The 14,908-nt window shown below is 37.7% G+C and overlaps 1 protein-coding gene across 1 annotated transcript; it reads left to right on the forward strand.

Moving 5' to 3' along the window:
- Positions 1 to 7,514: 7,514 nt before the first annotated feature.
- Positions 7,515 to 14,504, forward strand: LOC117318354 (asparagine synthetase domain-containing protein 1-like; the record flags this gene model as incomplete). The annotated part of the gene is made up of 6 exons (XM_033873358.1): positions 7,515 to 7,647; positions 8,109 to 8,193; positions 8,543 to 8,746; positions 9,750 to 9,872; positions 11,774 to 11,893; positions 13,729 to 14,504. Coding segments are annotated over exons 2-6 (1,277 nt in total), but the record flags the coding sequence as incomplete, so codon positions are not given.
- Positions 14,505 to 14,908: the final 404 nt, after the last annotated feature.

Below are 14,908 nucleotides of genomic sequence, written 5' to 3' on the forward strand. Positions count from 1 at the left end.
CTACACTAAGTCACTTGTTCCAACAGGGCACATTAATCTTGTAAAAACATCTATTACCAAGGTAAACACAATATATTCTACAGGTGTTGTAGCTAGCTGCTAAACGCACAGGTAACACAATTTTATAAACTTTGATATATCTATTTTTTAAGATTTCAAGTGTCAGTTAAAAATGTATTAAATGTTGTTATGATAAGGACTTAAAATAAGAATCCAGAAACAAGTTCTAAAGTTGCCATTCTAACTAACAATGGAAGTATTAAGAAATGTCTTTTGAGACGACCCCTGAACTGGTCTATTTTTATGTACCCAACCATGCATTTGATAAACTGAATCAATATCAGTTATGAAGCTATGTCTTTCTCCAGGCATGAGTATGACAAATCGTATTAAAATGGAATTAAAAAAATGCCTGAACATTTTTATTTTATATACATATAGTGATGTAGATACGGTACAGACACTGATTTCTGTTATTTTTTATTAACAAACAGGATATTTGTAAACAAACCTTTGTAGCTAAAATCACAGAATTTTACATCTCAGTCTTTTACAGGTACACATTACAATCTTTCTCTGTGATTATAAACAATGTGTTAATCCCGTGCCTAATTAACACAACGTTTTCATCTTGTGTCTAATTAACACAATACACATCAGAATACAATTATATTGCTATATTTTCGAGGAGACCATGCCTATTAAAAGTATATTATCAAGTTTACCTGGTAAGTATTCTGATTTACCTGTCTATATGAAATACTGACCGTCATATATACTTTACAGATTTTTGGAGTTAAGAAGAGATACCCAGAAACACGAATTTAATTAAGGCTGTCGGTGTATCAACGAGTAGGCCAAGGGGCCAACCTTAAAACCTCACCTTTCTACCATATTATGAACTGATAACAAAGGGTTTTAGACTAAAATAGGATTGGCCCGAGAATATTAGAATGTTGCGAGAGTGTTTATAAAAGGTAAGTAATGATAAACGTACAGGCCATATACCTGAACAGGAGAGCTTTAACTAATACCAGAATTGCAGACGATTTTTTTTATCGAAATTTTGCGGGAAATACAAGCATTTACTTACGTTTTTGAGAAGAAGACATTGTTATATGGCCTTACGACACATAAGTAAACACAGAAATTATGTAAATCCAGGGAAATAATCCAGGTGTTGAGGAAATCCTTCACGTTATCCCAGTACCAAGCTAAAATCCATGAGAGCTTTTCACCTTAATCAACCAAGCATATTCGCCTAGTGTGACGGTCTGTCAACAAACAACGCCACCTCGCGTCGTGCGTACCTGAGAAAAACCTGCCATGCGGGTAGGCCTATATTTATACCACATAAACTGTTATGATATCATTTTTTCTATAGACTGGAAGGCTTTAAAAAACATGGGATCAGACGTCATACATCACATATTGTGTTCACTATCTAGAACAGATCGACCCTGTAATATTCACTTGATAATGAATGGCATTTCTTTTTCCATAGCCCCGTTAACCAATCGCTTAAATCCAAGTTCTATCCCTAGATTGCCGATATCTTTAACCCAACTTTAAGTAAGTCGTCAAACACGAAGATCAAACTTCAGACATGTGTATTTTGTTATTTTAGCCATCAAATTACATTTGGTAATTTCATAAAAGTTGAACTGGAATTAATATAAAACAGAGTCCTAAACATACAGACTTAATCCTGGTAAGTCTGTGTTATATTCCAACAATGATGCTGATAGGGTTCATTAGTAGGTTAACATTTCTAGGAGACGTGATGATATCCAACTTGAAGTGTTACGGCTCATAAGTCTCTACATAGAAACATCAATTTCAACAACAACACATATATACAACATGTAAGTTAGGAGATGGACAAAACAATAGACGTAAGTGGTGATAGGAATATAGAAACATTCATTTCAACACCAAATATATGATATATAATTTAGGAGATGGAAAAACAATAGGCGTTACTGGAGACAACTATACAAAAAATTACTTTCAGCAAAATACACAATTTGTAAGAATAGTTAGGGGAAGGAGCCAAACAATTGATACAACTGGAATAAAATATGATATTGATCTATAGCAAATGTTGGAATCTCAATCGTATTAGCCAGCTTGATTACAAATATTTCCAAAATTACATAGCTCTTTTTATCACGATCAGAAAGCAGTTGAATAAGATTCAATGAAGAAGGACGGTTGCAGTAATATATTTTATGAGCGGTTTTCGAATATCAACATATAGTGGACAAATAAGAACAAAATGGAACGCGTCCTCTACTTGATTACAATCACAACATAACCTATTCGCCCTATCTGGTAACAGTATAACCATATATAGCTTTTAAAAACTTCCGTGTGTGACCTGCGGTAAAACCTCTAGCAGTATGTATAATTTACCTGCTGCACTAACATTACCTACGGCTATATATCATAATCTCCTTAAACCATCTGAATCTGGAAATCTATGTCATTTCATACTGAAAAAAATGGCATCAAATAGTCTACATTTTATATTTGATCGGGTTTTTGAAAGTGTAATTACACTGAATCTTTCGATAAAGACCTGGGATTTTTAAATAGGTTTATAGAAATCCCTGATGTATTGGTATTTTAATCGCCGTTATATCTTTAAATCAGATAATTTCTATACTTCATCTTTATCGATTTTATGACGCGTCCAGATACGTCTTTCTTAAAAACTTGGCCTTGAAGGACATCATACTTTTGAAATTACAGGTATATAATTGGTTTGTGACGTAGGCCTACTTAGGTAAGTACTTGGTTGAGTACTCTTTGACTGGTGAGTAAATTCCAGACTATGTACTCTGTAGTATCCATAACATACAGTAGGGGATAATGACAGAATCACAAAATTAGTTTGAAAATATATTTCACAAAAAAAAAAGCGGCTCGTTCAACCAGAGACCTATATATAGTATATAGGTCTCTGGTTCAACCAGGGACGGTATTTTTTTTAGACTTTTTTGTTGAACCCTGACGATCTCTCATTTTCTCAAACCTCGCTCTACATTCCAGGCATGCATGTCTGGAAAGTACATTTTATGTGAGAACGTCGTATGTGACGTATACGTCCCTACATTAAAAGTGACTATTAATTTAGCAAATGGCGCGAAAATATACATTGGTCGTTTAACTTGACAGAGTTATACCCCTTGGTACAACAGTCTTCGGTCAGTCCAATTCCGCCTTGTTACTAAAACTTATCTACTTCGTGCCTGTAGTTTTCTTATCGATTAGTTCAACCTTGTTATACTGGCAGGATACAACTTGTGAACTTTACTTGGTTTTTGATTATATTACCGGTACCGAAATTGGTGACATACTTATTAGAACGAATAGTCATCTAAAACAATATATATCTTGGACCGAATATGTGTTAAGTTATTGACCACAGAGGAAATGAACGCGAATTAAGAAGCTCTAAGTCTCATCTCGATAACATTCAGACTAGACTATGCCAAAAGAATAGATGATTTTAGATTGAAAAAAAATCCAATATAGTAGGGATGTCTTTATTTAATAAAAAAGGTAATTTGTGTTTTAAAAGAGATATCTTTAAATGAAATAATGACATTTCTAACCGAGTTTAAAAGTATTTCTGGGGTAAAAAAAACACAAAACAAAAATCACATAATTTCACTGAAAAAGATGTATCTCTAACAGAAATGACCACTATTCTTAATTACATGAATTATCTATCATAGAAATTGCCGACATTCTTAATAACATCTCTTCTGAATAACAGGTGTGTCAATCTCTTCTGAATAACAGGTGTGTCAATCTCTTCTGAATAACAGGTGTGTCAATTCAGTCAATCTCTTCTGTATAACAGCTAGGTGTGTCAATCTCTTCTGAGTAACAGGTGTGTCAACCTCTTCTGAATAACTGGTGTGTCAATCTCTTCTGAATAACAGGTGTGTCAATCTCTTCTGAATAACAGCTAGGTATGTCAATCTCTTATGAATAACAGGTGGGTCAATCTCTTCTGAATAACAGGTGTGTCAATCTCTTCTGAATAACAGGTGTGTCAATCTCTTCTGAATAACAGGTGTGTCAATCTCTTCTGAATAACAGGTGTGTCAATCTCTTCTGAATAACAGCTAGGTATGTCAATCTCTTCTGAATAACAGGTGTGTCAATCTCTTCTGAATAACAGCTAGGTGTGTCAATCTCTTCTGAATAACAGGTGTATCAATCTCTTCTGAATAACAGGTGTGTCAATCTCTTCTGAATAACAGCTAGGTGTGTCAATCTCTTCTGAATAACAGGTGGGTCAATCTCTTCTGAATAACAGGTGTGTCAATCTCTTCTGAATAACAGGTGTGTCAATCTCTTCTGAATAACAGGTGTGTCAGTCTGTTCTGAATAACAGGTGTGTCAATCTCTTCTGAATAACAGGTGTGTCAATCTCTTCTGAATAACAGCTAGGTGTGTCAATCTCTTCTGAATAACAGGTGTATCAATCTCTTCTGAATAACAGGTGTGTCAATCTCTTCTGAATAACAGCTAGGTGTGTCAATCTCTTCTGAATAACAGGTGTGTCAATCTCTTCTGAATAACAGGTGTGTCAATCTCTTCTGAATAACAGGTGTGTCAATCTCTTCTGAATAACAGGTGTGTCAATCTCTTCTGAATAACAGGTGTGTCAGTCTGTTCTGAATAACAGGTGTGTCAATCTCTTCTGAATAACAGGTGTGTCAATCTCTTCTGAATAACAGGTGGGTCAATCTCTTCTGAATAACAGGTGTGTCAATCTCTTCTGAATAACAGGTGTGTCAATCTCTTCTGAATAACAGGTGTGTCAATCTCTTCTGAATAACAGGTGTGTCAATCTCTTCTGAATAACAGCTAGGTATGTCAATCTCTTCTGAATAACAGGTGTGTCAATCTCTTCTGAATAACAGCTAGGTGTGTCAATCTCTTCTGAATAACAGGTGTGTCAATCTCTTCTGAATAACAGCTAGGTGTGTCAATCTCTTCTGAATAACAGGTGGGTCAATCTCTTCTGAATAACAGGTGTGTCAATCTCTTCTGAATAACAGGTGTGTCAATCTCTTCTGAATAACAGCTAGGTATGTCAATCTCTTCTGAATAACAGGTGTGTCAATCTCTTCTGAATAACAGCTAGGTGTGTCAATCTCTTCTGAATAACAGGTGTGTCAATCTCTTCTGAATAACAGCTAGGTGTGTCAATCTCTTCTGAATAACAGGTGGGTCAATCTCTTCTGAATAACAGGTGTGTCAATCTCTTCTGAATAACAGGTGTGTCAATCTCTTCTGAATAACAGGTGTGTCAGTCTGTTCTGAATAACAGTTGTGTCAATCTCTTCTGAATAACAGGTGTGTCAGTCTCTTCTGAATAACAGGTGTGTCAATCTCTTCTGAATAACAGGTGTGTCAATCTCTTCTGAATAACAGGTGTGTCAATCTCTTCTGAATAACAGCTAGATGTGTCAATCTCTTCTGAATAACAGGTGTGTCAATCTCTTCTGAATAACAGGTGTGTCAATCTCTTCTGAATAACAGGTGTGTCAATCTCTTCTAAATAACAGGTGTGTTAATCTCTTCTGAATAACAGGTGTGTCAATCTCTTCTGAATAACAGCTAGGTGTGTCAATCTCTTCTGAATAACAGCTAGGTGTGTCAATCTCTTCTGAATAACAGGTGTGTCAATCTCTTCTGAATAACAGGTGTGTCAATCTCTTCTGAATAACAGGTGTGTCAGTCTCTTCTGAATAACAGGTGTGTCAGTCTCTTCTGAATAACAGGTGTGTCAATCTCTTCTGAATAACAGGTGTGTCAGTATCTTCTGAATAACAGGTGTGTCAATCTCTTCTGAATAACAGCTAGGTATGTCAATCTCTTCTGAATAACAGGTGTGTCCATCTTTTCTGAATAACAGATTTGTCAATCTCTTCTGAATAACAGGTGGGTCAATCTCTTCTGAATAACAGGTGTGTTAATCTCTTCTGAATAACAGGTGTATCAGTCTCTTCTGAATAACAGGTGTGTCAATCTCTTCTGAATAACAGGTGTGTCAGTCTCTTCTGAATAACAGGTGTGTCAATCTCTTCTGAATAACAGGTGTGTCAATCTCTTCTGAATAACAGGTGTGTCAATCTCTTCTGAATAACAGGTGTGTCAATCTCTTCTGAATAACAGGTGTGTCAGTCTCTTCTGAATAACAGGTGTGTCAATCTCTTCTGAATAACAGGTGTGTCAATCTCTTCTGAAAAGCAGGTGTGTCAATCTCTTCTGAATAACAGTTAAGTGTGTCAATCTCTTCTGAATAACAGTTAAGTGTGTCAACCTCTTCTGAATAACAGGTGTGTCAGTCTCTTCTGAATAACAGGTGTGTCAATCTCTTCTGAATAACAGGTGTGTCAATCTCTTCTGAATAACAGGTGTGTCAGTCTCTTCTGAATAACAGGTGTGTCAATCTCTTCTGAATAACAGGTGTGTCAGTCTCTTCTGAATAACAGGTGTGTCAACCTCTTCTGAATAACAGGTGTGTCAATCTCTTCTGAATAACAGGTGTATCAGTCTCTTCTGAATAACAGGTGTGTCAGTCTCTTCTGAATAACAGGTGTGTCAATCTCTTCTGAATAACAGGTGTGTCAATCTCTTCTGAATAACAGGTGTGTCAATCTCTTCTGAATAACAGGTGTGTCAATCTCTTCTGAATAACAGCTAGGTATGTCAATCTCTTCTGAATAACAGGTGTGTCAATCTCTTCTGAATAACAGGTGTGTCAATCTCTTCTGAATAACAGGTGTGTCAATCTCTTCTGGATAACAGGTGTGTCAATCTCTTCTGAATAACAGGTGTGTCAATCTCTTCTGAATAACAGCTAGGTGTGTCAATTGTGTCAACCTCTTCTGAATAATCAGGTGGGCCTGACACACATGATATTTATAGTCAGCTATGTTCAAATGAATGACCTTTCAAAGAGTGGCTGGGATGAAATTGTCGTTCTTAATAAAATGAAAACTATAAAAGCTTATTTTTGGCCAGAAGCATGCCAGGATTTCGACTTACCCATTTGTTCAAATGAATGACCTTCCCTTGATTCAAACATAGCTTTGATGAAAACGGGCCAAATGATTTTTGAAACAGATAATGTGATACCCAAGACATCCATGTTATAAAAAATGTATATATAGGTATCAACGGAATTAATTTTTGGGGATATATATACTAACAGGAGGGCAGTCTTAAAAGATTCAGCTGTTGGACAGGAGGATATGATATATTCACACCGTGTAATTATATAGGTTGATAACCGACCACTTTTTAGAGACCCAAAACAGGTGAGATTCCCCTACGTGGCGATACAGGCCACTTATGTCTCTTGTTACAATGCTAACCTACTTGTAAATAAATCAGGCTGATATAGTCGATAAAATCTTAACCGTGGAGTCTTTTAGGTGGATAGAAAATACCGATCATTCATGCGCAGTGCGACCGGACTAAATTTCTCACCTGGATGTTTGTTTACATCATCTGTGATTTTAAAGTAATTTTATACTTAAATCAACATCACTCGCCTGTTCGTGTTGCCAACGGAACTCCAGATAAACAGTAGAAGGCTTGTTCATTATCCTTCAGGTAAATTAACTATACAATCGTTTAATAACACGAGATTTTACGTGCACGTGGATACGTTTACTTGTAGAGAATTAATTCGGAGGTACCTGGTTCGAGTCCTGGCCAGGCCGTTGTATTTTTACGTAAACTTTTCTATCTGTGTAAATTTCGTTGGATATCTTCAAGGCCAGACTCTCACCCAAATAGATATAGGTAGACATGTATAGTTTTAAATACAAACTTTTTTGACACTTTTCATTATTTAATAAGTACATGCTGCACATGTACAAACAGCGAAATATCCCCAGAATGTTGCTGATTATGATCCAGACCAGATGTTAGCACCTTTATAAACAGACTGAGAGTTAGATAAAATGGTGTCAACATTAATTAAACTGTGTCAAACAGCTGATCAAAAGCTATGTATACCATCCTGTGTAGTTGATTAAGATTTGGTATTAATGATTTTGTTTACTCCAAAGGTTCCCATTCCAACAGCAACACCATTCTGCCATGTGTGGTATTTGCTGTGTATGCAGTAACGCACAAGACAGTGTGGACTGGAAGGTAAATAATAGTTAAAGATTTACTTTACGGACTCCCACTAAAATGACTTTCCTGTAGATTGGTTGACAGTGATGATCTTATACAGGAGTTCCAACTGTACTTAGGATGGTCTACATTTCTCAGGAAGCTGATAGGATCATGTACTGTCATGATTGTGTCCTTGGACACGACACTTTTCTCCAATGTATTCTGGAAAGCATGTCCATCGGTCCAGTACTCATGATCATAACACTTAAAATCTAATTTGATGTTAATTAATCACTAAATCAGAGAAGAAATGTTTGGATGGTTATATTATTTTGTTTTCCATTTAATATATTTAACAGAATGTTTGTGTAATTGGTTTTAGGACTTTATTGAGAAGAGTTCCAGAGTAGGGAGAAGGGGCCCTGATTGTAATAGCTCTAGTCACATTGATGTTGGCTGTAGGGGCAAACAACTCTTCTTACAAGGTCATGTCCTTCACCTCAGAGGTCAGCTTACTCCACAGCCATTGCAGGATCACAATGGCAATACACTTCTCTGGAATGGGGAAATATTTGGAGGACTAGAAGTAAGAAATTTTCATTGATTATTGAATTTTCAAGAAACCTTTAAAAATATGTATGAAGGCTTCAGACGTTTAGCTGATCATGATATTCATGACAAGATTCACTGCCGAGCAAATTCAAAATTCAAAATAGAGCAAATTCAAAAGTTAATAAAAACTGTCTTTGGAAGTTTAAACCACATGTGTGATTATTACAAATTAATACCGTGTTTATACTACATCCTCCCTCAGATGAAGGGAGTATTGCTACTGTCCTCAAGTTAAGGGTGTATGTTACCTTCCTCAGATTATTACAGGGTTTATACTACATCCTCCCTCAAATGAAGGGAGTATTGCTACTGTCCTCAAGTTAAGGGTGTATGTTACCTTCCTCAGATGAAGGGTATATTGCTGCTGTCCTCAAGTTAAGGGTGTATGTTACCTTCCTCAGACGAAGGGTGTATGCTACGTTCCCGTGATGTGTATCAGATTCGCCTTCCCCAGACAGTTTAACTCTAATTAGAAGCATTTAAAAAATCTTGTAAAGATCAGGATTAATTAAATGATAATGATATTTTTGAGGATTTCATGAATAAACCACATTGGTTAAAATAAAAACAAGGGAGATAACAAAAGTCAGATTTGATTTGTTGAATTAAATAGATCAGAAAGATCAAAGAAAACAGGCAAACGACAATAACTCAGACATTTCTGCATCAAAGTTTTGAAATAAAGTGTGATTGATAAAAAAAATAGAAAAAAGAAGAAAGACTATAGGCAAGAACACTTTAAGATGTATAAATATGTTTAATAATCAAAATGTTACAGCATTATTTATTGCAAAATGCCTGGACCAGATTTCAAGAGGACTGAATTACTGAAAACTGTCATTAAATGAGCGAGAGGAATGTTAGTTATCATAATACGTCTAATATCCTATTACACCCTGTCATTAAATGGTTACATAAAAAATTATTAGAAGTGATCATGATTTTGTAACTTTCTGATTGTTTTAACTCCCCAATAGATAGGAGACGGAGAAAATGACACCCAAGTATTGTTAAGGGAGCTGTCTGGTTCTGTTAATCCAAGCCACATACTGTCCACTATGGCCAAGGTCCAAGGTCCATGGGCGTTCATCTACTGGGAGGTAAGTACTGTCCACTATGGCCAAGGTCCAAGGTCCAAGGTCATTTATATATAATTATCTACTGGTAGGTAAGTATTGGTACTGTCCAGTGTCCACTATGGCCAAGGTCCAAGGTCATTCATCTATTGAGAGGTAAGTACTGTCCACTATGACCAAGGTCAAAGGTCAATGGGCGTTCATCTACTGGGAGGTAAGTAAAGTCCACTATGGCCAAGGTCAAATGTCAATGGGCGTTCATCTACTGGGAGGTAAGTACTGTCCACTATGGCCAAGGTCCAAGGTCCATAGTTCATCTACTGGGAGGTAAGTACTGTCCACTATGGCCAAGGTCCAAGGTCCATGGGCGTTCATCTACTGGGAGGTAAGTACTGGTACTGTCCACTATGGCCAAGGTCCAAGGTCCAAGGTCATTCATCTACTGGGAGGTTAGTATTGGTAGTTGGGACTGTCCACTATGGCCAAGGTCCAAGGTCCATGGGCGTTCATCTACTGGGAGGTAATTATAAGTACTGTCCACTATGGCCAAGGTCCAAGGTCCAAGGTCATTTATATATAATTATCTACTGGTAGGTAAGTATTGGTACTGTCCAGTGTCCACTATGGCCAAGGTCTAAGGTCATTCATCTATTGAGAGGTAAGTACTGTCCACTATGACCAAGGTCAAAGGTCAATGGACGTTCATCTACTGGGAGGTAAGTAAAGTCCACTATGGCCAAGGTCAAATGTCAATGGGCGTTCATCTACTGGGAGGTAAGTACTGTCCACTATGGCCAAGGTCCAAGGTCCATAGTTCATCTACTGGGAGGTAAGTACTGTCCACTATGGCCAAGGTCCAAGGTCCATGGGCGTTCGTCTACTGGGAGGTAAGTACTGATACTGTCCACTATGGCCAAGGTCCAAGGTCCAAGGTCATTCATCTACTGGGAGGTAAGTATTGGTACTGTCAACTATGGCCAAGGTCCAAGGTCCAAGGTCATTCATCTACTGGGAGGTTAGTATTGGTAGTTGGGACTGTCCACTATGGCCAAGGTCCAAGGTCCATGGGCGTTCATCTACTGGGAGGTAATTATAAGTACTGTCCACTATGGCCAAGGTCCAAGGTCCAAGGTCATTTATATATAATTATCTACTGGTAGGTAAGTATTGGTACTGTCCAGTGTCCACTATGGCCAAGGTCTAAGGTCATTCATCTATTGAGAGGTAAGTACTGTCCACTATGACCAAGGTCAAAGGTCAATGGACGTTCATCTACTGGGAGGTAAGTAAAGTCCACTATGGCCAAGGTCAAATGTCAATGGGCGTTCATCTACTGGGAGGTAAGTACTGTCCACTATGGCCAAGGTCCAAGGTCCATAGTTCATCTACTGGGAGGTAAGTACTGTCCACTATGGCCAAGGTCCAAGGTCCATGGGCGTTCGTCTACTGGGAGGTAAGTACTGATACTGTCCACTATGGCCAAGGTCCAAGGTCCAAGGTCATTCATCTACTGGGAGGTAAGTATTGGTACTGTCAACTATGGCCAAGGTCCAAGGTCCATGGTCATTCATCTACTGGGAGGTAAGTACTGTCCACTATGGCCAAGGTCCAAGGTCCAAGGTCATTCATCTATTGGGAGGTTAGTATTGGTACTGTCCACTATGGCCAAGGTTCAAGGTCCATGGACATTCATCTACTGGGAGGTAAGTACTGGTACTGTCCACTATGGCCAAGGTCCAAGGTCCATGGACATTCATCTACTGGGTGGTAAGTTAATAGACTAGAAATGTGTTATGCTTGTAATTAATACCAAAATAAAAATTGCAATATACAAATTTGAAATTAGCTTTACTGAATTTACTGAAGTCAATAACTTCCTGTCAACTTCTGTTTTTTAATTGCTTTGGAAACTTGGTACTTTACAGGAAAAGACTAAATGTTTATGGTTTGGACGAGACATGTTTGGGAGACGGAGCCTTCTTTGGCATCTCCCACAAAACAGGAAGGAACCTTTCATCCTATCGTCCACCCAGGTGGGAGACCAGGTATGGTTTTACGACAGGGAGGTGGGGCATTCTGTCTGACACGCCTCACAGAATGGGGACCAGGTAATTAGGAGTCAGCCTTACGACAGGGAGGTGGGGCATTCTGTCTGACACGCCTCACAGAATGGGGACCAGTGCGGTAGAACTTTACTACTGTATTTATACCTGTACACAGGTTATGGTACAGATCACACTGTTAATCCATCGTGGTCATAGTACACAGGTAATGGTACAGATCTCACTGTTAATCTATCATGGTCATAGTACACAGGTAATGATACAGATCACACTGTTAATCTATCATGGTCATAGTACACAGGTAATGATACAGATCACACTGTTAATCCATCGTGGTCATAGTAGACAGGTAATGGTACAGATCCCACTGTTAATCGATCGTGGTCATAGTACACAGGTAATGGTACAGATCTCACTGTTAATCCATCATGGTCATTGTACACAGGTCATGATACAGATCTCACTGTTAATCCATCACGGTCATAGTACACAGGTAATGATACAGATCACACTGTCAATCTCTCATGGTCATAGAACACAGGTAATGATACAGATCACACTGTTAATACATCATGGTCATATTACACAGGTAATGGTACAGATCTCACTGTTAATCCATCATGGTCATATTACACAGGTAATGATACAGATCACACTGTTAATCCATCATGGTCATATTACACAGGTAATGGTACAGATCTCACTGTTAATCCATCACGGTCATATTACACAGGTAATGGTACAGATCTCACTGTTAATCAATCGTGGTCATATTACACAGGTAATGATACAGATCTCACTGTTAATCCATCGTGGTCATATTACACAGGTAATGATACAGATCACACTGTCAATCTCTCATGGTCATAGTACACAGGTAATGGTACAGATCTCACTGTTAATCCATTGTGGTCATAGTACACAGGTTATGATACAGATCACACTGTTATACCATCATGGTCATAGTACACAGGTAATGATACAGATCTCACTGTTAATCTATCATGGTCATAGTACACAGGTAATTATACAGATCTCACTGTTAATCTATCATGGTCATAGTACACAGGTAATGTACAGATCACACTTTTAATCTATCATGGTCATTGTACACAGGTAATGATACAGATCTCACTGTTAATCTATCATGGTCATTGTACACAGGTAATGGTACAGATCACACTGTTAATCTATCGTGGTCATAATACACAGGTAATGATACAGATCTCACTGTTAATCCATCGTGGTCATAGTACACAGGTAATGATGCATATCACACTGTTAATCCATCATGGTCATATTACACAGGTAATGATACAGATCACACTGTTAATCCATCATGGTCATATTACACAGGTAATGGTACAGATCACACTGTTAATCCATCATGGTCATAGTACACAGGTAATGATACATATCACACTGTTAATCCATCGTGGTCATAGTACACAGGTAATGGTACAGATCACACTGTTAATCCATCATGGTCATAGTACACAGGTAATGATACATATCACACTGTTAATCCATCGTGGTCATATTACACAGGTAATGGTACAGATCACACTGTTAATCCATCATGGTCATATTACACAGGTAATGGTACAGATCACACTGTTAATCCATCATGGTCATAGTACACAGGTAATGATACATATCACACTGTTAATCCATCGTAGTCATATTACACAGGTAATGATACAGATCACACTGTTAATACATCATGGTCATATTACACAGGTAATGATACAGATCTCACTGTTAATCTATCATGGTCATAGTACACAGGTAATAACTTTGTTTACCTTCATTTTCAGGAATTTCAAGAAATCCCTTCAGTTGGAATTTACTGTCTACATTTCAATGAAGTCCCTACTGAGGGCTGTGACCTCCAAATCCACCTTTATCAACGGGAAGATAGTGTTTGGCCGGGAACACTGGAGAGAGTAGACAATGGTCAAATTTTCCAGGACAGATTATGGAGTAGTCAGTCTGAAATGTCTCCTGTGAAGTTTTCCTTAGACACAGACTTAAAATTTCCCTCACAAATGCCAAAGTTGAACAAGGCATTACCAAGTATGGACAGTGACCTAGAAAAGTGTTCCGATGGTCTCAAAACTAAACTGTCCGGATCAGAATCGACTGGTGGCCATCTTAAAACTAAACTGTCAGGATCAGAATCGATTGGTGACCATCAGAAATATGTAGAGAAATTGATTCAAAGTGATGAAGTGATAAACACACTAGCTGACCAGTTGATAGATGTCCTTCAACAAGCGGTCAAGAAGAGGATTTATAATCAACCATACCTTACTCTGGACTCTCGAAGGTCAGCTGACTGTACATCAGGGGTCAAAAGGTCACCATGTTCTCAGTGTAAACCTCATCCTCCCAGGAAATCAGATGATTTGGGGACCGGAAAACTTCCTGTAACAGATGAAGAATCTAGGAGAGAAAATATTTCATTTGGAGGAGAGGATAATCATGTAGCTGAAACACATATCGATTCTACTAGAGAAGAAGATCATGCAAAAGTAGCCATTTTGTTTTCTGGGGGAATAGACTCTGCTGTGATCACTGCTTTAGCAGATAGGTAAACAATACTACAAACATTAGAGTGATGTCATGTCAATGTTTATATGTGTGATGTCATGTCAATGTTTATATGTGTGATGTCATGATATTGTTTATATGTGTGATGTCATGTCAATGTTTATATGTGTGATGTCATGATATTGTTTATATGTGTGATGTCATGTCAATGTTTATATGTGTGATGTCATGTCAATGTTTATACGGGTGTATCATGTCAATGTTTATATGTGTGATGTCATGTTAATGTTTATATGTGTGATGTCATGATAGTGTTTATAAGGGTGATGTCATGTTAATGTTTATATGTGTGATGTCATGTTAGTGTTTATAGGGGTGATGTCATGTTAATGTTTATAAGGGTGATGTCATGTTAATGTTTATATGGGGTGGTGTGATGTTTAT

The sequence above is a fragment of the Pecten maximus genome, unplaced genomic scaffold (assembly GCF_902652985.1).
Source record: "Pecten maximus unplaced genomic scaffold, xPecMax1.1, whole genome shotgun sequence".
NCBI classification, from domain to species: domain Eukaryota; kingdom Metazoa; phylum Mollusca; class Bivalvia; order Pectinida; family Pectinidae; genus Pecten; species Pecten maximus.